The sequence below is a fragment of the Corvus hawaiiensis genome, chromosome 3 (assembly GCF_020740725.1).
Source record: "Corvus hawaiiensis isolate bCorHaw1 chromosome 3, bCorHaw1.pri.cur, whole genome shotgun sequence".
Taxonomy (NCBI): Eukaryota; Metazoa; Chordata; class Aves; order Passeriformes; family Corvidae; genus Corvus; species Corvus hawaiiensis.
In genome coordinates, this window is record NC_063215.1 from 105,508,291 (window position 1) to 105,533,927 (window position 25,637).

General features: G+C 41.5%; 2 protein-coding genes across 2 annotated transcripts; both read right to left on the reverse strand.

Annotated features, from left to right (window-relative positions):
- Window positions 1–2,156: 2,156 nt before the first annotated feature.
- Window positions 2,157–7,596, reverse strand: DEGS1 (delta 4-desaturase, sphingolipid 1). Its single transcript, XM_048296128.1, has 3 exons — window positions 7,435–7,596; window positions 5,912–6,654; window positions 2,157–3,745 (listed from the first exon to the last, which is right to left on the reverse strand). The coding sequence occupies exons 1-3, from the start codon at window positions 7,514–7,516 to the stop codon at window positions 3,599–3,601; spliced, it is 972 nt and encodes a 323-aa protein (XP_048152085.1). The 5' UTR covers window positions 7,517–7,596; the 3' UTR covers window positions 2,157–3,598.
- A 3,794-nt stretch (window positions 7,597–11,390) lies between these two features.
- Window positions 11,391–25,258, reverse strand: FBXO28 (F-box protein 28). The gene is made up of 5 exons (XM_048298718.1): window positions 25,018–25,258; window positions 19,075–19,184; window positions 17,969–18,107; window positions 15,337–15,532; window positions 11,391–13,489 (listed from the first exon to the last, which is right to left on the reverse strand). Exons 1-5 carry the CDS (start codon window positions 25,228–25,230, stop codon window positions 13,095–13,097), a joined length of 1,053 nt encoding a protein of 350 aa, XP_048154675.1. The 5' UTR covers window positions 25,231–25,258; the 3' UTR covers window positions 11,391–13,094.
- Between the last annotated feature and the right edge of the window lie 379 nt (window positions 25,259–25,637).

Here is a 25,637-nt window from a genome sequence, read left to right on the forward strand (position 1 = left end):
AGCTTTAAGCTCTACTGGGGCATGCCACTCCATCCAATAGAAGAAAGAAATGTCAGGGAGGCAGAGGTGACCTCACCATCTGACAGTGTCCACTTACCACCATCAACAGATCCATGTCTCAACACCTGGAGACCTTTGTCTTATGTGCTCACCAGCTCATTTAATGACTTCACCAGAGGAGTTCTGAGACACACAACTGGAAATCTGAACTGTTTAAACTGACCTCTGGTTCCAGGGAGGAAGTCCTGCCCTGGCTCTGACAGCAGGGAGCTCTGCAACCAGACAGATGCACCCATTTAGCACGTTAATGTTGGGAAGGAGTCAGGTTCAACAGCAAATCAGGAATGCCAGAGGCAAGAGTTGTTCTGAAAGAGAAGCATACCCACGCCTGTCCTGTGGGAAAACTAATGCCTAGTACAATCAGATTCCAGGATGCATTACTTATTCCACTTAAGCAGCTTCAGATAATTGGGGGCAGGGAGTGTTAAAAGCCATGCAAGGAAGTTTATTCTGAAAACTGCAAGTTACTCTAAAAGGCCTGAAGGGGATTCAGAGCTCTGCACAATTTAACTGCAGCTAAAATACTTGGGTGACAGTTAAAACTCCTGACTGATTTCACATAAGATGTTTTCCAAACTGACAAACTGAAAGGAACAAACCCTAACAAACATGTGGAAACACCAAAGTTAACTCAGTCCATCTGAATAGATTCAGAAAAAACAACTGGGTTAACTGTCAGGGTTCTTGATGCTCTTTAGCTTCAAATTTGTTCTCCACAAGCTCCCTCCAACTTTCAGATAAAATGTTTCAAAAATTATACTAACCCATTTCTGCCAGATATGTTTTAATTGTATTAATGAAAACTATTTAATTCCTTAAAACAATAACTAGATGGTTCATATATACTTTTTTAAAAAAATGTTAGTGCTTCATATTTCTATGTCATGCCTTTGGAGTAAACACCATGCTTTCTCCAGTCATACTTACATTCACTGCTCATTTAGAATATATCAAACAAGTCAAGTAGGGCCAACTGGTCCTAATTACTTTTACCAGTGGTTCAGAAATGCTTCTAACTGTTTTTTAGGGATGAAACTATGCTGGTTACCTTTCAAATATCTGCTTTTGGCAGTTCTTACTATTGAAGTTAGCTGTTACAGTTTTTTTATGTTTTACACAGGAGTTATATGCCTAAAAAGGGTCACTACCAATGCTTGCAAGAATGAGACCATTGTTAAGATCCCAACTTAAGTCTCACTGGCTCAGATTAACCTAATACAGCAAATTGTTCTCCAATAAGTAGCCAGTACCAGATATTTCAGAAAGACTATGGCAAGCACAGATATCTCCTTCAGAATTCCCCACTATTCAGTACCTCTTGAAGTGAAAATAACATATTTATAATTTGAGTTGGAAGGGAAAATCATAATCAGACCACCTTAAAGCAATGCTTGCCATTTTAAACAAGAAAGATGGCAACTTCAGTCCTGTTTATAAGCAGGAATTCCATGAAATGGATAACTAAGACTGACTATAAAATTTTTACTCTGAACTCTTGTTATCTTAAATATTCATATAGGATAAATGAATTTCTTAACTATCGCTCTTAGCCATAAAACTTTGTAGGCACTTTCCATCCTTCATCCAGCTATGATAAATCATTAACACCAAAGACAATTTAAGAAACAAAGGGTGAAAGTTATTAACTAAGTGGCTTAAAAAGAAACTGGTTTGCAACTTCTTAAGCCTGTACAAGTATTTCAACCAAAGTCCATTTTCCTCTGAGTAGGGAGGAAAGGCAGTGATTCTTTACAGGTCATCTATATCACCACTCAATAGAATGGATCTCAAATCTGCGTTAGAAGTACCAAACTTCTCTAAAGCTTAAGTCCTTCAGCATAAGGGGACCAATCAAAAATTCACCTAGTATTACTTTAATCTCGGCTTTTTAATTACATGTAAAAATACTGGACAAAGTCTATTTTGGCATTACACTCTACCCTGAGCAACACACTGGCTACACCTGTCAGGTTTCTGGCATAATGAAGTAATTTTGTAGGTGGCTGGCAGACTTTCATACCACTTCTATTGCTTAGCCACAGATAAGGGCCCACACTTAAAACACCCATTAAAACAGCACCGCAGTCAAGACTGAGTTAAGAGGTACCAGTACATTCATTTCAGGCACTCACCTTTTCAAAACAAGCAACAAACACCCCAAAAACCCACCCCAAAATGCAGGAGTTGAAGGCATCTAAAATTAGGTTACAGCAGCTACAACTTCCACCTTCCATCTTTCAGATGAACACACCACAGAACAACCATTTGAGATTTAAGGGTGATTTGTAGCCAGTTTTGACTGCTTAAAGCCATCATCAATGCATTAAACGGTAGAAGGCACATCTACTGTGCTGAGGTATGGAAAGGTTTTTCACTGTCCAGCAAGTCAACCTGTTGCCAATGAAAAATTTCCTAAGCAGGAAGTTTGATATCACCACCTCTCAGCACATTTTAATAGGTAAGAAAGACAAGTATTTATGGAGGGTACTGTGGGTTTAGGGGAAAAAAGCCAAACAAGATTATTTAACAACCTTTCTGTGTACACAAATGACTAATGTGCCTAATAGGTAGTACTGACAGTGGTTGTAGCCAGACTTGTTTGCCAGAATAGTACCAGTTTTAATCCATTCAGTTTTCCATAAAAGCCAAATTTCCAAGTGAGCGTAAATATTTATATTTAAAACCATAGTAACATGTAATAATTTTTCTTTGAAGATCAGAAAACCCCCAGACTCTGTAAAAAGACTTTTCCAACATAAAACCCCACATTGGGTATATTAAGTTACCTAAATGCCACCTGCTTACACCACATGCCAACAGAAGCAGCTCAGGCAGTAGGTGGGACCCTTGGAGCTGGCAGTACCCTTGAATACCACACCTTTTTTTTTTTTTTTTTTAACAAAGAAGTCACAAAAGCCATCTTGAAGATAGCAGTTTCATTCTGATAGATTGCTCCTCTAAGGTACTTTCAGTAGAAAAGGTAGACCTTTAAAGCAATGCTTCAAATGACACATTACATATTTAAACAAAAGCAGACTTAACATTTCTGTGCAAATTTAGTTCTTCCAACCATCAGTTCCGAAACATTTTCAACAGAATGTTTAAGTTAACAAATCACGTTAGTTTAGAATTAGCAGGTAAGTACAGCATTTTAAAACTAGTCATCTAAATAGCATGTTGAGGGCAGTATACTACATTGAGAACTTTAAAACTGTTATGAGTCAGACAGACATTTTATATAGATGTAATACCTACCAAAGTAAATTCTGTTTAACAAAGTTTTTGTTTAAACAAAGTGGTTTTGCATTATGCATGTAACACTGATCCTCAGGCAAATAGAGACACATTAAACCAACAAATCTGAGGACTGTGAGGAATGTTATAGCTTGTAAGAGTCTGCTACTAAATCCTTAAGGATGCATTGCTGTGTTGCTGCACATCTTAACTCAGGACACAGGTGAACAGCTTTAGCAGGAGACCTTTATACCAGCCACTTTAAAGCAAGCAGACATTTCAAAGTTTTTTGGTTGCCAGAAGTTTAATCTTGCTTCACTTCACCCTTTAATTGCCTTTTCATGCGTGAATATGGGCTGATTGTGTCATCCATCACGAAGTCATACAGTACTTTTATCCAAGAGTTATATTGGGGCAGGTTGTCATAGTATTCGGCTGCTATTTTCTTCACCTGAAGGAGAGATATGAGGTTTATTTACTAGTTATATTAACATCAGTTGTGACAACTTTACAGTCCTCCATGTGTAACCTAGTGATGTGTAACAGCACTGGAAGTTTCATTCCAGAAGTTAGCTCCTACAGGAAAGGCCACTCATGGCACAATGTGAACGTTCCTTGAAGGAAAAAGCAATTCCCTAGTTGCTAAATAAATCTCATATGAAGCTTTTGGAGCTGGCAGGAACAAACTCTGCTAACACTCCAATGTCCCTTCATTGTGCTACCTACAGGATGATGGAGCTCACAAAAGCAAGTGGTTTGGTTGCTACTGAAAGTGACTCCGTTCAGTGCTGACTCATAGATATAAAAGTAGCAGTAAAAAGGATGTTCTAAGTTCTAGGAAGAGATGTTTAACCCAGCTATTTTTACATGTCGTTTCGAATCTCCATACTCAGAAAAAAAAAAAAGGCATTTTATTTCTGAGGAACATTTTGTTTCTGAAGACAAACTTCAAAGAATGAATATAAACTGCTTCCAAAGACTCTCCTCTCAGTTGCATATGTTGACTAGACCACTATTTAAACTGAGAGCAGCAGGTTCAGTTAGGTGTCTTTACTGCTATTTAGGACCAACCACTTTAAGGCTTAAAAACATGAACAGAACAAAAAGGATTTTTCACAAAATTCCATAGCTTTAGTCAGAAGAATAATATCAATCTGTAAAAGCAACAAACAAACCCAAAATAGTTAAATGCTTGGTTTGAAGGCAAAGCTTGTTTTGACCCATCATCACACCTATAGAATAGTGCACCTAGGCAGTGTACTTTTACTCAACAGTAAGAATTCCCAGCTCACCAGTGCTGAGGAATCTAGTGTTCAGTACTTGGGGATCTTTAGCACACAGCACAGCAGAATCCAGTCCAATTAAATTAACTGCACTGTTCCAAAAGAAGGCTTTGGTTTCTTATCAGAGCTGTGGATTACGAGTCCTGCAGCAGAACTGGGTATTTACCCCTAGGACTAAATACTTGAAAAAATTCATTCCCAGCTTATACCTAAAGTACTGTGCAAGAAGTGAAATGCTGGTTCACAGCACAGAGCCAGGTATCAAAGGAGAGTTAAAGCAACTTTTGCTGTATTTGAAAGATTAAATCTATGAATAAGAGCAGTCATCTCTCTGTAGAAAAAAAAACAACAGAAAAACCCACACAAAGCCTCAACAAACCAACTGCATTATCTACCTGCTCTGCTAGAAGTGCTGGCAGTTACTTCAGCTGCACTGCCACCACTGACCACAGAAATACCAATCAAGTTTAGACTTCACCAGAGGGACGATCTTACAGGGTCTCACTACTGCCACGTGCAATAACAAAGCTGTAAGACCAACACCACAGCTGCTGTCAAACTGCAAATTTTGTGTCTGATGAAAAACCGGAATTTTAGATGTAACCCTGAAGTCTGTGTTCCCCTGCTCCAGTTGGAAAACACAGATACAGTGAGAAGGAAGCTCCTGCCTGTAAGAAACAAAGACTGAAGTGAGGAGAAACTTCAGCTCTGCTACTCACGCAGGCATGACAGGCCTAAGTCCTGGCTTGGAACTCTTAATTCTGCCAATGTACAGCTGATATTTATTTAGGGTTCAAAGGCTCTTGCTACAGAAAACTGAAGTGCTCCAGAATAGAAAAGTTATTAAACATTTGTAAACAGTACAACAAACATTAACAGTACCTCAAACCCTCTCTTTTCCCCTACCAGAGAATGTCCCTGCTAGAAGAGACTGAAGAAAAGCACACATTACAATACTGTCCTTAACATTTCAAAGGCAGAGATAACAAATCTCCAGAGTTATCTGCAACGTCTTAACTAGTTTTTTGCATACTTACAAACAAGAATTCAGAAGACAGGTTGTAATTACAGAAAGCTGAAGTTAGTGCAAAGCTTAAGACGTGTTCCCTCCCCTCTCTTTTTATGGAAGAGGCTTGAGCCGCAGCATATAGGGAGCTAGTTCAGGATACCACTAAAATGATAAATAATTACCTCCTTTATCACTCAACTTATATTGTGGGGTTTTTGTTTGTTTTTAAGCTCCCAACCTATTCTTCTGTCAGGGCTCTACCTTATTTTCATGTTAAAGTAGGCCTTAATTTAAGAAAAAGTAATTATCTTGGAAGGAAACTTACCAGTGGAAGGCTCTTGCCAGGAATATTGGGGAAGTCATGATGTTCATTGTGATAACCAACATTAAAAGTGAGCAAATTAAGTGGCCCATAGTAGGAATAGGTCTCATGTCCTTTTAAAAACATGTAATGTTCAGCTATGAAATGTCCTGAAATTGGGTGCAACCCAAGACCAAGTACTGAACCAGCAAGCATGTAAAAAATTGATTTGACGCCCCATAAATAATATATCGTGACATCAAAGGCGAGCTGAGCCAACAAATTGATTATTTCAAGTCGAGTGATGGGTTTAGGATTGATGCAGAGTGGTCTAATGGCATAGAAAAAAGGCTGAAGAACAATCCATATGAACTTCCTAAAACGGGTGCAGAAAAACCAGCCTTCAAAGTTGGTAGGAATGTCCACATCGATGCCGTCACCACCTAAGTAACGATGATGATCCATGTGGTATCTCTTGAAGGATATGGAGTAGGGGAGACCAAGAGGGAGGTTGGCAAATATTCCAAACCATCGATTCCACATGGCTTTGCTGTTGCCAAAGGCACTATTGTGAGAGATCTCATGAATAGCCAGAGTCATGGAGTGGCTAATACAGCTTCCAAAAACATAAGCCCAAAAGACCACCCATTTCCAATCCAAGTCTTTAACCAGATAGAATGCAGTCAACTGTGCCAGAACCATCAGCACAACCACCCAGATCAGGTTGTAGTCTGGCTTCATCAGTGCTTTTATCTCTGGATGTTTAGCTAGATGGGAAAAAAATTAAATGAAAAAGAAGATATTTCAAAGCTCTCCTCACAACTAGCCCAATTAGATTACAGTTTTTTCTTCCCTTTGTCCCAATTAAGAGTTGTCTGCAAAGGTAATGAAAATGCATGACCTTACCACTTGTGATATTTACTGCTACAATGAATCATCTGAAATCGAGTCATTTTAGCACTTTCACGTTGCTCAGCAACTAGACACGTACATGGCAAGCACCACTACCACCTCCAGCCTCCTCCGGAAGGATTCGGCTCTGAGCCGTCGACCCACCCGTAATTCACCGGGGCTCAGGGAAGCTCAGCCCCGCTTCCAGCGCCGCACTCGCCGCCGTTATCCGCCGCCCCTGGGCGCGGGTGCCGCGGTGACCTCCGCGCGCCGCCGCCCCAGACACCGCCTCACCGCCCGTTCGGCTGGCGGGGAGCGGCCCGGGGCCTCCGGGGAACCCGGCCTTCTATTCCGCCGCTCGGGATGGCAGCCCGGGCCGCCGCCGCCCCGAGCTTCGGGCTCGGCCCCCGCAGGCCACCGCCTGCCCTCCTCCTTCCCCCTTCTCCTTCCTTTCCCCTCCCCCGCCAGCGCCGCCAAGGCGGCGGCTCCCGCCTCCACGTACGCGGGCCCGGCCGCCTCCGGCCGCCCCGCCGGGAGGCTCCAGGGGGCCCCGCCGCCCCCCGGCAAGGGCGGCCATCTTGTGGGGTGCCCGTGTGCCTCCCCCCCGCTCCGCCACGCAGCCGGCGGCAAGAAGCAGCGACACCGCGGCTCCTCACCCAGGATTTCCTTGCGGCGGTCGGCGTGGGGCTGGTCCGTGTAGACCCACTCGAAATCCTCTCTAGCCACAGTATTCCCCATGGCGGTAGCACAACGCGCACTATCCACCCACTGCGTGGAGCCCACGGCGCCGCACTTTATAGCGCCGCGAAGGCGGCTCGGGGCCACGCCCCCCCGCCACGCCCTCGCCGCCCATTGGCTGCCGCCGGCCGGGCGCGCTCCCGCGGCGGCGGCGCCCCCTGCCGGCGGGGCGGGGCGGGGCGGGGCGGGGCGGGCCCTGAGGGGCTGAGGGAGCGGAGCGCGGAGCGGAGGAGCCCTCGGAGCGGAGGAGCCCTCGGAGCGGAGGAGCCCTCGGAGCGGGGCCGCGGCACCGCCCGCGATCCTGCGAGCTGCTGTCCTGGTTTGACCCCGTGCTTACAGACCCCTGCCTAAAGGTACTGAACTGCAACTCCAAACGCCTGTACCAAAGCCTCCATTTCCTTCCTTTTTTGTGGTAAGGTATTTTAAGAACTGTGACAAACTCCTCTGTAAGAACTAACGTCCATTTAATCTGTTACTGCATGTATTTGTTATAAAACACTGACTGCGGGCAGTTCAGTGAGCAAGATTACCCTATGCAGAAGTTGAACCACTACTTGCTTAGAATTTTAGCTGTCCACTCATAATAATCTAAACCAGTAGATCAAAAATCCACTCAAATAAATCAGCAGTAGTGATAAAAACAATGGAGGGTATTATCACAAAGTGAATTATACCTTATCTCTCCATGTAGTATCATCACTTAAAATTTATTAGTAATAGTGGGTACAAAAGGCTTATGCCTACAAGCTGCTGAAAGTCCCACGTGCAACAGGGCTATTGGAGGGGAAATTCAATCTCTACTTGGAAATGTTTGCAATCTAGAGTAGTGGACAAAGCACAGGATCCATAAAACACCGCACCTCTGTGAATAGTTTGGTTTGCATGCATTTTGATTTGTGCATATTAGGGTGGGATTTAGAAATGAAAAATGCAGCAAGGAGGTGAGACATGGAAAAGGTTATGCTCAGCCTTCCCCTCCTTAGTCACAGAATCTGGATTGTGCAGACTGTGAGGACTGGTGCAGCATAAGAGGCTACGCAGATGTGTAGATTTCATCAAGGTACCGTGACCTTGCAAGGTTTACTTTCTGGTCAGTGACCATTTCACAATAAACCAGGAAGCTTTGGGGTTGCCAGTGCAGCAGCTGACTGCAGAATTGCCAGGGCCACAAGCGTTTCGCTCAGCTGCGCTCCAAACACCACACGTAAGGTTTCTGACAGCGTTCCCTTCTGGGTGTAGTTCAAATATTAGCACTGCTATCCATCATTGTGCTAAAGACCTCCTCCTCCATGGGAAGGATCCTGCCAAAAGAAGGAGTGTGTCAGCTGGTGACAGAAGCATTGGAGGAGTGACAGCACATCAGGAGTTCAGTACACAGAGGCAGGTTTACAGCACTGCAAACGTACATAGGTTTGTAAATGGTCACGAATTTCAGTAGGGCAATTAAACAGAAGATCCCAGGTTTGTAAACTAAACATTCCAGAGCAGTTAAACAAGCTTTAAACAACTGAAAAATATATATTAAATAGGAGAGCTTTGGACAACATAATTGCCCAAGTGTACTGGAGGGCAAAATGTCTCTATTTAATCACCGAGTTTAATCACTGGTTTAGGCAGACCGTGTAACAAATCCAGATTCATTAGGTCTTCAGCAAGCCAACAGTTTCTGTATCTGACATTTTCCATTGCAGACAGCGAGATCCAGTACCTAGTGTGTCTTCAGCCGGCACAAAGCTTGAACAAAAATCCTGGAATGTTCACTTACATGTAAACCAAAGCCAGGAGTGCATCCTTGTCTAACAGGGAAGGTGAGATCCAGGTAGGACAACCATAAAAGTGGAGAGCTGGCCCAGACACAGTGCAAACTAGCACAGAAATGCGACTGGAGACTAACAGAATAGTTCACAACTAGCAGACATGTTGTAGAATAGTCCAAACTGAATCTACTTATTCATGAAGTAACAATCTATCACTGTAATTTGCTAGGTACCCTCTTAAAACTGTCAGAACACCAAGAAACCAGGAAATCCTCTCCTGTGCTGAGGCACATCCAACTATATCCTACGTCATCCTGTTTTCGAGAGGCTCTTGGTGTTGAAAATTCCTTTGGCAATCTTAGTGCTCCCCACAATTCACTGTTAGAAGATTGAATAAGAGCAACTAAGTTTTTGTTCAATTCTGTCTTACCTTTTACATTAAGAAGTTACACAGAGGCATCTTTTGTAGCATTAATGAATTCAGTGATTAACGTGCAATGCTGAGCAAGTATCAGGAACTGAAGAAGTTCCATTTGTTTCCATCTGTTCTTTAATCTGTGAAATTTATCTTGCAGTCTTTCTTCCTTCAGTGCTTCCACCTATTACATCCATTAGTTCAGGTTTGGAGGGTCCTTACATACTGTAGTTACATAGAAGCTGTTCAATTTGGGAAGCAAGACCTGGTTGCAAACAGCTTTTCCCTCAAGAAAGTACCACTATGGTATCTTTTGATCTCATTTTCACCATATTCACTAGGTATACAAATTTGTAAAAAAATCCCCAACCTTGCTATGAAATAAAAAGCTGTTTCCAAGCAAGCTGCTGTTTTTAAAAAAGCAGTAAAGTTGGCCTCAGTAGTTTTAAGTTATTTTAAGAAACTAAATGTAAGACACTTGAAATTGCTTTCTCTGTCAGCTCTGACCTTTTTTTCAATTTCAGCCCTTGACACAAGTACTAAAACTGAATAGTGGCTGCAAATAAATCAATTTTTTACGTAACTTTGTGAACTACATCTCAGTCTCACTGGTTTAAGGCTCTCCCTTGAACAGATGATACAATCACTAATCACTACCAACGCTGCTTTGAGGCTGATACACCAACTCACATAAATGTACACAGACATTTAGAGTGAAAAGAGATTTAGTTTTACTTCAGGTGATTCATCAGCTTGTTCATATATTGCAAAATGCATCCTTTTTATTTAACAAGGGACAATTTGGGTGTCAGAAATTAATGTTCCAGCTATTTTGTCCAAATGATTACTTCATTCTGTTTTCTCCATGTGTATATTTCTCTGGTGTACATTCCAGCCCGAGAGCCATCTGACATCTCCCTCTCTCTGGGATGTGAAATAGAAAACACTGATGTACCTTTATTGTGGAATTTCTCAGAGCTGCCTTGTAACCATCCCCTCTACCCTGTAAGTTTCATGGGCCTCATTCCATTTGTCTGTCAGCACATGGAGGAGCAGGATGCACCTGCAATCCTGGAGCATGTGATACTTCCTTGAGCTGAAGGTTCCAAGTTGGCACCGTTCACAGAGAACATTTCCCGTAAGAATAGGCTGTTCTTTTCCAGCTCGGTTTACACACAGCCAGAGATTCCCCAACACATACAGAAATGCTGCTCCTGAGGAACCTGAAACAATTTGTATACTGGGATGGTGTGGAGGGGCAAATTGTTTGCATATTCTAGAAATTCATAAAGAAATGAAAGTGAAGAATATTCAGAGATGTATCAATAAAGCTTTTCAGTAAATGCAATTCACAGGTTTATACCTGTTTGGAAGTATTTGACCACAGGTAGCTGGTAATTAGTCCATTACAGGAATTTTTTATCACAAATAACCATTAAATGAATTTGTATCACACAGTAATTCTAGCTCTAATGCTGACCCTCTGACTCAAAATTGTTTTTTAAAAGATAAGGCATATGCCAGTATTTTTAATCTGAACAGCAGGCATCTATCTCCAAGATAAGACTTAGCTGTAAAAAACATTCTGAGCTGTAGAAAACCAGTACAAGCAAAAGCTCAGTTAACCTTAGAAGTCTTCTCTCAGACAGCCTTTTATAATTTCCTTGATGCTTAAGAAAAATGCCTTTTTTTTGGAAAAGACTCAAACTACTCAAGAAGTTTATTTGAAAACGAAATGTCTGTCAAATATTAGGCATTTGCAATGTTACTTCTGGTATGAGATACTATGTTTTAGAAGTAAAAATTGTAGCTGAAGTTTCAGGAAAAATGTCAGCTTTCCACAACTATATAATATCTGACCAGACAACTTCTGATTTGTTTGGTGCTTTAAATACAGCCACTAGGTTATGCTGACAGCCATACAAAATGAACTTGCACTTTAACCCACAGTAGCAATATCAAGATTGTGAACAGCTACAAATGCAGCATTTGCATTTTCAGTGCCATACCAAGTTGAATTCAGAACCACCTAAAGACAAAGCAGCAGCTGGTTAAAAAAAGGAAACGTAAGTCAAATTATAAAGCTACACAGTTTAGTACATTAAAACAAAACCAAAGACAATGGTATTTGTATAAGATTCCAAAAATATACAGATGGGGGGTGGGGGGAATAATCACTGTACACAACTCTGAGGTGGTTAAAGTGACCAGAGAGACTGAACAGTGCAAGACATGCTTTTCCAGTTACAAGCTCAAAACAGAAGTGCAAAAGAAATTAAAGCTTTGTCTGCAGTGATTTACCTTTTAGGATAAGGAAAGCTTAGAATATTGTCATCAGTGTTACAGAGAAATTTCCACCCCAACCCCAACACAGACACACAAAATAGTTTGTTTATCCATAAAACAGCATTTCACTCAAATGATGTCCCTGAGCTTCGTGACTCCAGGGACCATTTGTAGGTGTTCGCTGTTGGCCTATGACCCAAGTGATGCACAGGCAGCCTCTCGATTCTCCAGCTTTGGCTAACAATAAATCCCTGCCTTCCAGGCAGGGCAAGTGGCAGCCACACAGCCCGGGCTCAAATGCTCCTGCCACTCACCTCCCCAGACCACCTTGCTGTAAGGAAGCCGTTGTGCTGAAAGCAGAGGCTAAGCTATGGCTGAGGAACAAAGGAATTGCTTGACAGGTCTCTGTGCTCTCTGCCAGAGTTTAGAACAGTTTCAGGCAAGTGCTTTTGGCAGGCTGACTAAGCTGTACATGCATCTATCCATGCAAATGTAGAATATGGCCCCCAAGACCTAGAACCAGGGTGTGTGCATGTGAAGACTGGATAGAAGGCCCTTCCATGTAAGTTTACAAAAATATATAGCCAATACTGTAGCTTAAGAAGTCAGTTTTACTCATTACAGAGAACCCCAAAAAGTATTAACTACTTTTCAGACATTCCAGACAAGGTCACTTGTAACAAAAAAGGTCAAGTTCTCAAAAACAAGGTTTTAAAAGCGGATCTTTCCTTCAAGTGAACAGGACATCTGTTTTTACGCTTAACCGTTTAGTCAGTTAAGACAATTTATTTAAGATTTCATGTGAACATATGCATAAACACAAATAAGTTTACTTTAAACACATCTGCACGGAAAAAAAGGTTAACCCTTCAAAACATAACAGAGCAGGTCTGGTTAGTATGTAGCTATTGCAAATCTTAACGATTCTGTGCATTAGGCCCACCCATATAGAAAGCAGGGGAAAAGTCAATGAAAGAAAATTACTGTTCAAGTCTAAGTGGTGTTTTGAAGAGCCAGCAGGCTAAGTGACACCATGAAGCTGGTCACAGTATCCAAACAAGCAGACCTGCTTGGGCTACTAGAGCAGTGTATCCTCCTGAAGGCGCCATCTCCTCCCGAGTTATTTTCTGTTCCGAAGGCGTTTAGATTTCCTAGGACAGTCTGTGGAATCAACCGCCTTCCTCCGTTTCCTGGGAGATTGTTCATTTGAGCCGGAACCTGAAGAATTCCCTACTGTGCTCTCCATCACCTCTCGCAGCTTGCGCTCCAGCTCAGCCAAGCGGGCGTTCTGTTCCCCAATGATTTGGGTTTGCTCAAGCAGTTTCTGGTCTTGATCCTGGAGCTGCTTCTGCTGCTCCTGCACTTTGACGCGCAGCTCCGAGATCTCCCGCTTTAACGCCGTCAGGCCCGTGCCGTTGGCTTTCACCTGCTGCTGCAGTTTGGTGACTTCCTGCCTGGAAGGGCTCTGCTTGGAGAACAGCTGCATTGTTGTCAGTGCTGCAGAGGGCCCTGGAACTTCAGAGAGAACTGTGATTAATCCTCTGCAACTTAAGGGTAGAAATGGTGTCCTGGTGTTCATATTTTGCTTACCCCTACTCCCCACATGAATCTGAATACTGGTTGCAATTTATGAACAGGTAAACAGATTTACAGCCACTTAAGTGTCTAACAAGAACATGTGGTAGTCTCAGAGCACAACCAGTTTAATTTAAAATACTTACAGCTTTTCAGTAATCTGGAAAAAAGTTCGTAATTCATTTCCTGTATATAAGCCCCCCTCCTTTTGCTGTATCAAAAATTGCGTAGAGATACTGTGTTGTCATCTAGACTTACTGTCCCAGATGTTAAGACAAAACCCCACAAAACATCTATAAATTACTTAATATGGAATAGTTAAGACTGAATAAATATCTTTCATTAGAGCAGCAAAATTCTGCTGTCTTAGTTGCAGACAGCTAAAGTTCTAAAATTTTGTAGTTTGGAACTTAACAAGGTATTTCAGTATAACTTACATTTTAGAAGAAAGGAATTTATTTTCCATGCTTCTTTAGAATCACTCTTCCTAAGCACTAAAACCATACTGGAATCTGAGCTTGGAACTGTTGATTCTAACAAATTTCCTGCAAATCAAGGAGACTAACAGCTACAGTATAATTTCTTTCACTTTCTCTGCCATAGAAGATATCTATCACTTTTGCTGCCATTATACTCTTCTAGCAAGGCTGTGCAAGTAAGGTGCAACTTTAACTGCTCTACAAACAGAAGAGTCTGGAACAGTCATCCTCATTTTCCTCCTTTTTGTCCATTAGGATGCCAGCACAACTACCATTATGTGACACTAATGGAGAGGTTATGCCCTTCCCTCAACAAGAGAGAGGCATTTTATGCACCACAAAGCCTTGAAAAGTTGATTGGCACCAGCTGTGGGTTTGGGCAATACTTCCTCAGCTGAGAGGCTCAGTATATATTAACACATATAATTAATAAAAAACTTAAACCCATATATAATTTCTTTAGAAGTATATAATTACAAAAATGAAAGTATAACTAACAGGATATAATTAAAAGGTGGCATACACACTTATGGCTAAAAGGATGGACAGGACATACAAGAAACAAAAGCATCAGCAATAGGGCTATTGTTCTTGCTTAAGATGGAGTTTTTTTCCACAATTTTTACTAAGTTATCCTTCTAGAGAGTTAAATTTCACAGTTCCTAAAGTGTGAACATGTCCTGTATAGGGAAAACGCTACAATTTTACCAATATTTTGCCTTTTACCATTAGGATAACTTCGGCCATGAGGCAACTACCTTAGAGTTTGGTTAACAAAAGTTCTGGAAAGTCTGACATATGAGGGGCCAATTTAATGGCTTATTTATAGACCGTTATTTTAATTGCCTTTTGACTATTACCTGGAACTATTTTGCTTGTTAGTGCATAAAATAGTACCCCCAGTAAAGCAAAAAAGCCCATTCTAGCCCTCTGTGTACTACTACAGCTTAAGCAAATTCATTTGCTGCTTGTCCTAAAAATAAAAGGCATCGAGTTGTCATCTCACGTGCCAAATTTCAACCAAATGCAGTGATAGAGTCTCATTCAGTGGTGGCACAAAAGCATTTGTTTAACAAATACACACTATGCATAATTCTAACATACATTCAAGTGACTGTTCTTTTGGTAGCACAAAGGCTCCTTAAATTTCAAAGCAAATGAATTTCAATTAGCATTCTTAAGAAACAAGTATCATCAATATTTATGGAATAAAGCTCCCACTTAAGGGAGGGAGTTTTAAAAACATACAGTGCTGTGATTTTTTACAGAAAAACTAAATAAAACTTAACTATACGTTGGAATTAATACCTGGGGCAGTTCCTATTAGACGTCCCGATACATCTGACCCAGGCATCTTTCTTTTCAGTATTGGAACAATCTTCTCATCAAAATATTCCATAGCCATGGAGGAAATGTCCCTTAGTTCTTGAAGAACTTCATGAGCTCTCTGAGGAGCTCTTGTAGAGTTTACATATCTTAGCACTCGATAAATTTCATCTATTACCTAAAACATTTAAGAAGAATTAGGATTTTCTGATAAAGGCAAGATTATTTCAGTTTGTTCTAGGAATTCTGGCATATTCAGAGGTTTTTACCACATAACAGTTGCACACTACTGTGTGTTTTAGTTCCAGATCAGCTTTTTGAAGTGCTGTTCATTATATATCAGAGAAGCTATTCATTTAAACTATCACAACAGCTCTCTTCAAAGTCATGAAATAATGCTCATTGTGTGAAATTTTAAGTACAGCCATAGCTGACTTACAAGTTATATAATCTATACTCAGCAGAGCATGATCATTTCCTTCAGGAGAACCTGGAGCACGAAGCCCCAAAGCAGAGCAGTCACTACCCCTGCCAGTTATGAAACATGTAATTGGAGAAGCAAGAATTAGCATTATGTCAGCCTGAAGAGCTGTAAATATTTACTTGAGTCCACTTCCATATACACAAAATATTGCAAATTCAGATTAAGTCCAAAATATATTTGTTTACAAAACACCAATCCACTAAGGACAGAGAACAAAACTCTCTTGATAGGTTTGGGAAACAAGCCCTTTGGTTAGGAGAGATACAGAGAGATGAAGGGTATCTCATTAATTTATGAATTATAGTCTGAGGCAGGTCAAGATAGGAGTGCTGATCTCTTACCCAAAGCTACACAGGTATTTTGCACAGGATTAAGAATGTTTGAAGTGTTTCCTGAAGAACACACATAATAAGGATCTTGTAATACAGTTGCACCTTTTGTTCTGATAAATGAAGTTTAGCTAAAAAGTTGCAAAAGCTAGACAAGACCTAAGCTTCTCATCAAGCAACACAACAAAAGACTTCTCTAATTTCATTCACTTTTTATCCTGTTAGCAACAACATCCTCAATATAGAACCTTGCAGCAGTGCTCTGCTATCACACAGAATGCTGAACCTCAAATCAGGATTTGCATATTCTACCACAAATTCACTTCCTGGCAGTTCTGTAGTGAAATTTCCTGAGGGAAGCAAAGCAGGTGGGAGGGAAACCACAGACTAAGTGAACACTAAGCCTTAAATCTGATTGACCAAAATATTAATCTTGAGCGAACTGGTAACTGTGTTGAGAGAGCAGCAGCGCTAGCAAACTCACACACTAAGTAAATAATTTCTTTAAAAAACCCACAGACTTTTTAGCAGTGTTATCAAAATAAAATCAAGGTCCTTACAAGTTGGTGCCCAGAAGGAAAATGGCTGGCAAGCTCACCTGCCCAACTCCTGCACATCCCTGGTCTAGAGTGAGTACTGCCTTTCCCTCTACTCTTCAAAATAGTAGGGCAACACTTTTTTATAAGTATTCCATTTACCATGTAAGTATCAGGGACTTGAGTTCATTTGACTTTGTTATTTTAATTTTTTAAAAATACATGGGATATAAAAAATAGAAGGTAAAGTCAAATAAGAATATAATTTAAAAATAATTAAATATCAAGTCAACAGGAGTGTACAGAAATAGTTACTTCTTCAAGATAAGAATGCATTCCACATCCACAGTTTATCCTACCACTGCTTGCAGAAATGCCTGCATGCTTCCCCAGAATCCAAGAGAGAACTTTTCCATTCATCCCACTGCAATTCAGTTCTCTGCCCACAAAAAAGTAACACAAACATATCCGAACCTTACATGGAAAGATCAATGAACAGAGCATTAGGATAATGTTCACTGATCTAATTTAATCCCTGAGCTGTACCAGTCTTCCTCTGAGCATGATTTCGTCAATTCCCCTGTGCACTGGTGATTTCACAGCTTATAAAACACTGGTATCTCCATGTACATCTTGCCTGCATAATTTATATTTAACACTGGGTTAGTATTCTGAAACACCAGAACTGCTCAGTAATGTTCCCATTTAACATACTTTACATTTTAAACTAATTCCACCTACTGTGCAAAAATATACCATCCACTGTAGTACTGAACAGTGTTTTGACATACTAAATGTCCTAATTCAATTAACCTGAAGTACTCAAATCCTTAAGAAAGGTGTGTAAAATCTCGATTGACTGAGTGCCTAGTGTTTTATGTAGTCTAAATTACTACATCTTCAGATGGCCTGATCACATGTTTTTTCTAAAAGGTTGTAGAGCATGAGTGCACCACCAGTCAACCATCAGAATCAAGAGAGAATCTAAGGGCAAATAGAAATCAAATTTTAAATCATTAATATTTAAATACAGTCTGGTTTATTAATTTCAGACTGCATGGTAAAACAGAGTATTGGCTTGTAGGTTTGTTTGCAAGTATCTGAAACACAGTTTATATATATATATATGTATGTATGCAAAAACATATATATATATATACACACACACTCTCTCTATCAATTTACCCCAGCTGTGCCAGGTTAAGTTACACAATGCTATTTTTTAAACACAGATACATATTCATATAATATAGTCTACATTTTACCTTTCCAGGTATGAAGCAACAGAGATTGGAATCCACATACTTCATGAAAGTCATATTTAAGAGAGAGAGTCTTGTTTCCACAGCAGCAAGGATGTCTGCATGACGAGCTAATGAATGGTTTCTCCTTTCTGACTCCCGTCTAGGAAACAGACCACAAGGTGACACTGATTTAACAAGGAGTCAAAAAATCAAACTGTAACATTTGTCACATTAATTTCACCCTTAAAACCCTGTAGCCACTAACATTTGTCTTCATGGAAATAAAAGATACAGATTGAGACCCAGCTCGTAACAGCATACTACACTTTCTTAGACAAAATTTGTTCTCTAAATAATTACTATACTTCATGTGATCTATAAACTCAGCATGTAATTTAGGACTTTTCAAGAACAAGGTTTCAGTATTAACTATCAGCAGACACTGAGTGAGTGTGAATATTTTTATCCCCCCCCCCCCCATGGTCAGTACTTCAATGTAATTGAAATAATAAATGGAATATATTAGTAGTGCTTGCTGTGAAGTGTAGGTTGAGATAGAAATGCTTTTTGACAAAGGATCTCTATGATAAGTAGCATTTAGTTGCTTCACTCTGACTGGGAAATCTGAAAGGACACAGCAGCAGCTGCACTTATTCACTGGGAAGAGGAAGAAAGACGTTGTTTTAGTGAGAAACCAGTTTCCAGTAATGCTCACATATCAAATCCCTTTTCCTTGTTCCTGTTTAATCCTTGTCAGTGAAAAACCTTGCCCTTTTTTTTTAAGCAAAAAACTTGCTTTGATAAATGATCAGTGAAGGCAGTTGGTCTTGAAAAGGAATGGCATTTATTCATTCCCAGGAATCCTCGCTTGATCTGCCAGAAGAGTTGAGCAATACAGAACCCAGTCTTCTCTGTTTGAAATACCAGATACACTTTTCACACCATTATTCTGTAATTAAATCTTAGGTTCAAGGTGCTTTTAGAAAAAAAAAATGCAATAAAAGCAAATGTGACTCAAATTTTCAAGATACATAAGAGGAATTAGCCAGAAAGGAATTCCTTTTCAATAATCTGCTTAAATTAATCTAACACAATTAAATTTAATTACAGTTTTAACTGGTACATACCTTGGAAGCTGAGCTTTAACTTGCTTCTGACACAAGTTGTGGTATCTTTCCACTTTCAGAAATCCCTGATTTAACATCCTCTGGCAAACCAAGTCCATTCGCTTACAAACCTGTATTTAAGTAAAAAGAAATCTTAAGGCTCAGTTAAGGCCACAAGTCACTTTTACTATTATCTTACCCCTACTTGCCAGGTAGCAAAAAATTCTCTTAACTGTGTTTTGTTCCATTTCAACAAGCAAGAACTGAAGTTGAGATTAAGGCATTCCCATCTCCACCAAAGATCATGATACTCCAAAAAGGAGCAGCTATGTCCCACACAGTTCACAAATAAATCTATTGATTTTGCCTAACAAGAGACAGTAGGCTGAATGCCACCTGTTAGAAGCAGATACAATTTCCTCTGATTGTAATGGAAGTTGCAAATGCCCATGCCTGGCTTTTAGCATGGTCTCCAGAGTGATTCTGGTGTATCAAGTTAGTATTTTGTAATCTCAAAAAAAGAAACCTTTAAAGACAAGAAATTATAGTGGTTTTCTTCCAGTGTTTAAGGTTTATGTTTTTTTGAAGTCAACCACAATTAAATTTAAAAACACCTGCAAAACACTGCACATGGAACAAGATTCTCCTTTTCGTATAAAAAAGTCTTTTCTCCTCTGTTTAAAGGATTCCTTTATTTGCTATGTTGGACACCAATAGTCTCAGGGGTTTTATGCCCCACAGATTTAGGAATAAGGGACATTAAGAGCTGCAGAAGATATAATAAACTGCTAAAGTTAACTGTTTCCCTTCACAAAGTTACTAGTTACAGGACAAAGGCAACTTGTAGAAAAGTTTAAAGCAATTGCTATTCAGTTCTGAAGATGCAAGAGCTTAGTGACCCAACAGTTCTTCGAAATTGTTTTGGTTTTGCTGGGTTTTTTTTAGGTATTAAAGTCCACAGCTCCCACTGTGACCCCCCCTTGCCAAGAAATAAGCTGCTTTTTTTTTTTTTTTTTTTTAATAAATACTCCTTTCCTCCATACACTCCTCATTTCATAACTTTTAAGTCCATGTAAGTTTATACCTGCAGGAAGGAGATTCTCACTTCTCCCAGAGAAGCTTGCAATTACTTTGTGTAATGCCTTCTCTATAAACAGAAGGAAGTTCTGCTTTGTGAGTCTTCCTCTAGTCACAGCCGGTTTAAGGTCTGTGAGAACTGACCATTTTCAGACAGATCTGTATGAACAGGCCATTAAGCAGTGACTGTGGCTCTGTCCGTGCTCCTCGGTATTAGATCTTTCTGGTTAACAAAGAAGGATCAGACAGGCAAACCGCAGAGGGAGAGTCTTAGCACACTCTGCCCCACATTCAGTGATCCAGTTAAATCATCCCCTGTGTATATGGAAAAATGCTGGCCCTTCCTACAGGAAGGAGGAAACCGTTCTTTTTTCCCTGAGCTCGTAGCTCCAGGGGCACACGGATTTAAATCGTTTTTGAGTCGGGGCTTTGCAGCTTTCCCGCAGCCCGAACGGTACCGAGTCCCTGGAGCAGGAGCTGGTACCTGCACAAGGCTGCGTCAGCTCTGCAGTCACCCGGCACAGGAGGAAAACAAGCTCCAGCCACGCTCAGCTCCGCGCTCGGAGGCGGCAGAGAGGGTTTTAACCTCGTGCACAGTGACATCTGGTGGCAGAGAGGCCCTCCCAGGGAGCTGCAGCCCAAGACACGAACCGCACTGGGGGGTTTTAATCTTCCTCCTTTGCTTACCCTACACAGCATGAAGAATTATTTGCTCCAGTTTCTCAGCATTACCCATATTTATGCCAATAATCAGCCTAGAACCCAAACACCAGTAGCACCAGAAATCGAAAGTGTTTGTTTACAACTTATTTTACCAGTCATCTTAATTCTCAGCTGGCTCACCATGTAAACCATACATAGCACCTACATTTATAGGAAAATACACCTCTTCTAGACTGCAGTCAGTCATATGTACAGTAGCATCATAATACTTTTAGAGGTCCATAGTAGTCCAAGACAGCTTGATATTAGCTATTGGACAGATCATAAGTTGTATTTCCTTATACTTGTTTTTGTAATTTTGGTGAATATTTTCTTATTCTAGTCACAGAGCTGAAAGAGGCTGTGTTTCCTCAAAGGTCAAGTCCAACCAGGTCCTGTGTTCAAATTTCAGGATTAGAAAGGTATTCCAAGTCCATGTGAAAAGCAGAAAGAGAGGTTGCTTCTTCATGTGCTGACTTTCATGTGATAACAGCTTTCTATGATCCTATGAATTATTTTTCCACTTCATTTGTAAACAAACTAAAATGACACAATCTACTAATTTCCATTTCCTCAAGCATGTCTCATTTCTTCCAAGCTTCACTACCAGATAACCAACTCCAAAACAGATATAAATACCCTGGAGTATTTAGATTGTTCTTTTTCTTAGAGGGCACACAGAACCATGTTCTGTAAAATGCCTTTTTTTAGGGTAAAGTAAGTGGCAAAATGTTTATGACTTCATCAAGAAACTTTAAAATAGACATGCCTGTAAATACAAACTGACTGAAACTGGGAATATTAAAGCCATGTTGTCCAAAGGCTATCAGTCCTTACTAGTGCTGTGCAGGAAATAAGCACAAGTTTGCTGCAGAACCTAAGTCAATTCTGATGTGTATCAGAATCCAAGATAACCTTCTCAAGAGTGTTCATGGGAGGAGGTCATGGATTGTGTGATTTTAATCATGCTTGTTGTAGTAATAGCCTGAATGGAAGTGCCTTTCCAAGCTCAAACATGTGACTGAAAAAGAAACTGGAATATAAGAATTTCATTATTATCCCACTGAGGTAAAAATTTCAAAGCTTCTGCAAGTCACTAAAAATATCACAGTAAGAGGAGCCTTCAAAAGCTGGAAGATAGCAAGCTTCCCTGTCAGCATGCACAGTAGGTTTGTCCAGAGCAGTACAGCTTCAGACATAAGGATCTTTGGGGTTTTCTGTGTTTCTCTCATGGTGACTATCAGAGAAAGTAGATGAAGTAAATACTCAGAAGGGCTGAAAGCAAAATGCTGCTGCTTTTCCTCTCATTCACTTAGTCTGAACAAAAGTTTGACAGCTCAAGATTTCCCTCATTTCAGACACGACTGCTCTCTGAATATCTATTGTTTAGTCTCTGTTCCTTAGATCTACTTCACTTCTTAACCAGTAGGTGCTTCAATTTATGCTTTCACATGCAGTAACCCCAGGAATAGTAGAAAGCATTATGCTCAGGAAAGCAAGTGCTTTTTGCACAATGAGGGGCCCACGGTCTTGCCTTGCAATCATCACAAGCAGGAAATGTTCTTTACCTCATCCTTTGGTGACAGAAAAAGACTTCTGGATCTTATGCCTGAGATTATGCTGCACATAAACAATGCTCGTTTCTGTCTCCATTTCAATCTGAAAACATTCCGGTGTTCTATATCCTCCCACTCAGCCAACTCCTTAGGCTGTTGTCTTGTATATACTGTAGATCCAAACCCAGTTCAACTGTAAGAATTTATTTGTCACCTTTTTTTATGGGTCACTGAGCTAGGGTGATCCAAAATAAAAAGCAGATTAGGACATCCATTCCTTCCATGCTGGGACCCAGAGAATGCATGAAAATGACTGGTTTAGGGAATCCACATTTTTTGTCTAAACAAGTATGATCAAACTTTATTTAGGTTGATTGATGTCCTGGGTTTTCCTGCCTTCCTCAAGATGCTTTATCCCGGGGAATCCCACATTCTAAGGGGTAATGAGTCTGCTTTTTGGGCACGTTTCTAATATGCATGAGACCTGAGCAATTTAATACCTGTCATTCAATTAATGTGCTCCTGCAATGTATCTTTAGCAGAAAAGATACATTCATTCATCTTTGATAAGCAGCTCAAGTCAGTTCTCACAGAAAACAAAAATTTACTGTTTGTGCCAGGCAGATCTTAGAGCAGGGATATACAGATCCTTCCAAAGGCTACTCACCACCTTGAAAAATCCAAAAGTCATGAAATTCCATTATGAATTTATGCCTAGGCATTGCTATTTTTAAAGGCTACCTTAATTCTCTGTCAACAGCACCTGGAGCTATGAAGAACATTGTGTGTCTGCCTCTCAGTGAATTGCCAAAAGAACACCTTCAGCTCTGAACAGCCACCCGAAAGACCCGGCTGATCAAGCTTATGGGCTCAAACCGGAGGGGCTTTGATTCTTTACATTACTGCTGGTTAACAAAAGACTGCTTTCTTCTCAGAAGAATGCTCATAATGCCTTCTGATGTGCTTAAGGGAACAGCTAGGAATTTGATGGAGATTAATTTTCTTGGCTGTCACTGACTCGAAAACTAAAAATAGGGGAAGACCAACTGAATAGTTTCCTTCATTTTACGCCCAGTATTGCTCTATGTATGTGTCAAAGTTGGTATTTATCCAGCCTGGTTTTGCATATTTCTGAAACTTCTGAAAGGGGCTGTCCTCTTCTGGAAAAAGGAACTTGGAGGTGCTATATAAGAAAGCATAAAAGTGTTACATTTTACTTCTTAAGTGCCAGTGAGAGTTAAACAGCTGGTTTAGTCCTGACATCATCATCTTTCCTACTGACCTTCACTGCCAACACAGCATTGCTTACAAACACTTCGAGCTAGAGGAAGAAAAAGCCTTCTATTGACTTGTGAGAGCTCCCACAGGCACTACCATTCATAAGATGCAACGGGAAAGGTGCAGCCACGAGCTGTGCCTGGCATTGCAATTCTGACCCTGAAACATGGCATATCCAAACACCATGTGATGTACTTCCCTTCCCTTTGGTCAAACTGCAAGTACCACCTGTGATCTTGAGGATGTCCTGTGCAGGGCCAGAAGCTGGACTTCCATGATCCTTGTGGCTCCCTTCTAACTCAGGCTATTCTGCGGTTCTCAAAGTACATCTCTTCTACAGATCCATTACCTACTCCTACAGAAGAAGCTGAAATCTTCAGTGCACTGACAGCACACTAGAAATATTTAGGAACTGGTGTGCTTGGAGTAGTATAAATAAGATCATATTTTCTGCTTGAAGAGCTTTTGTTTTAAAGTTACAGTCAGGATGCAACACTTCAGGTTGCTGATCCAGGACAGAGACAGTCCAATTTCCTGCAGAAATATGCTTATAATATTATCCGGTTTAGACTAATCGAGTTCTTAAAATAGGAACGATACAGTACATGCACGTTTACTGAGAGTTACATAACCTGTGCATTAATTCCCTCACTATTATTCCATTTATAACCTCGTAAGAGATTCAGTAAGACAGCAGCATATCATAATGTGACATGGTTTACATCAGGCTCCTTATGCAGGCAGTTAAATATTGATATACATTGATCTCCTCGCTGACAGCTGCGGGGTTTTTTGGCATTATCAAGTTCAGAGGTGCAGATACTACATGTTATTAGATCTACCACTAAGACTGAAAGAAGCAGGCAGTCTTTTTTGGTTTTTTTACATCTTCTTTTTTGACCCACATTTCTAGATAAGGGAGGGTTCTTGGAGCAGCAGGCTCACCACGTCCTACACTCGTAGGCTTAAGCTCTATAAGTAAAAATAAACACACATATGAGACACAATAGACTACCCACCCCAACCAGTCACTAGGAGAAATGAGCCTCCAGCAGCCCGGTGCTTTCTCACAGAGCGCGAAAGGAATTAAAGAAGTAAGAGACGGTAAAAAGAGCTTTAGGAGCGCTTGTATGGAAGCGCACGCCGAGACTGGAGAAGGGATAAAGCCCCATCCCACCCACCCCACCTCATCCAGCCCCCTCCCCGGCGAACGCAGCAGCCCGGCGGGGGGCGCCCGGTCCGCCGAGAGCCCCGCACCTGCCCCGGGCCAGGCGGGCTGAGCCCCGCGGGCTGAGCCCGGCCCGGCCGCAGCGGGGCCCCCGCCCCGCTGCCTCCCCTCCGCGGCCCCTACCAGGCGCAGCTGGCTCGTCTCATCGTAGGACAGGAAGCTGAGGATGCTCTCGATGGCCACGATAGGCAACCCCATGAGCGTGTTGCTCTGAGGCGGCGGCTCCATGGGCGCCAGCGGCTCGGCGGCCTCCGGCAGCGGAGCCGGGGAGAGCCGCGCCGAGCCCGGGGCGCCGCCTTCGCCCTCCGACACGAGCCGCTCCTCCGGCGCCGCCATCTTGGAGCCCGTCCTTCCTCCGCGGGGGAACGGTACCGCCCCTCTGTGACGCCTCTTCCGCAGCCGTCACGGGCAGCCCCGCCCGGGCGTTCCCTCAGGCAACGGAGGGAAATGGAACTTGGGGTGTTGCTGCGACGCTCGAGGGCTTAGGTTACCGCCGCTGCCCGGGAAGCCGTTGGCGAGCGGGGGCCGGAGGGATGGTGCCCGACTCTTGTCGGTGGTGCCCAGAGACAAGACAAGGAGCAAGGGCCGTAAACTAACACACTAGAAGTTCCCCAGCGTGAGGGAGAATTTTTTAAGCTGAGGGTGGCAGAGCGCTGGAACAGGCTGCCCAGGGAGGTCCTGGAGTCTCCCTCTCCAGAGACATTCAAACCCCTCCTGGAGGCGTTCCTGTGTCACCTGCTCCA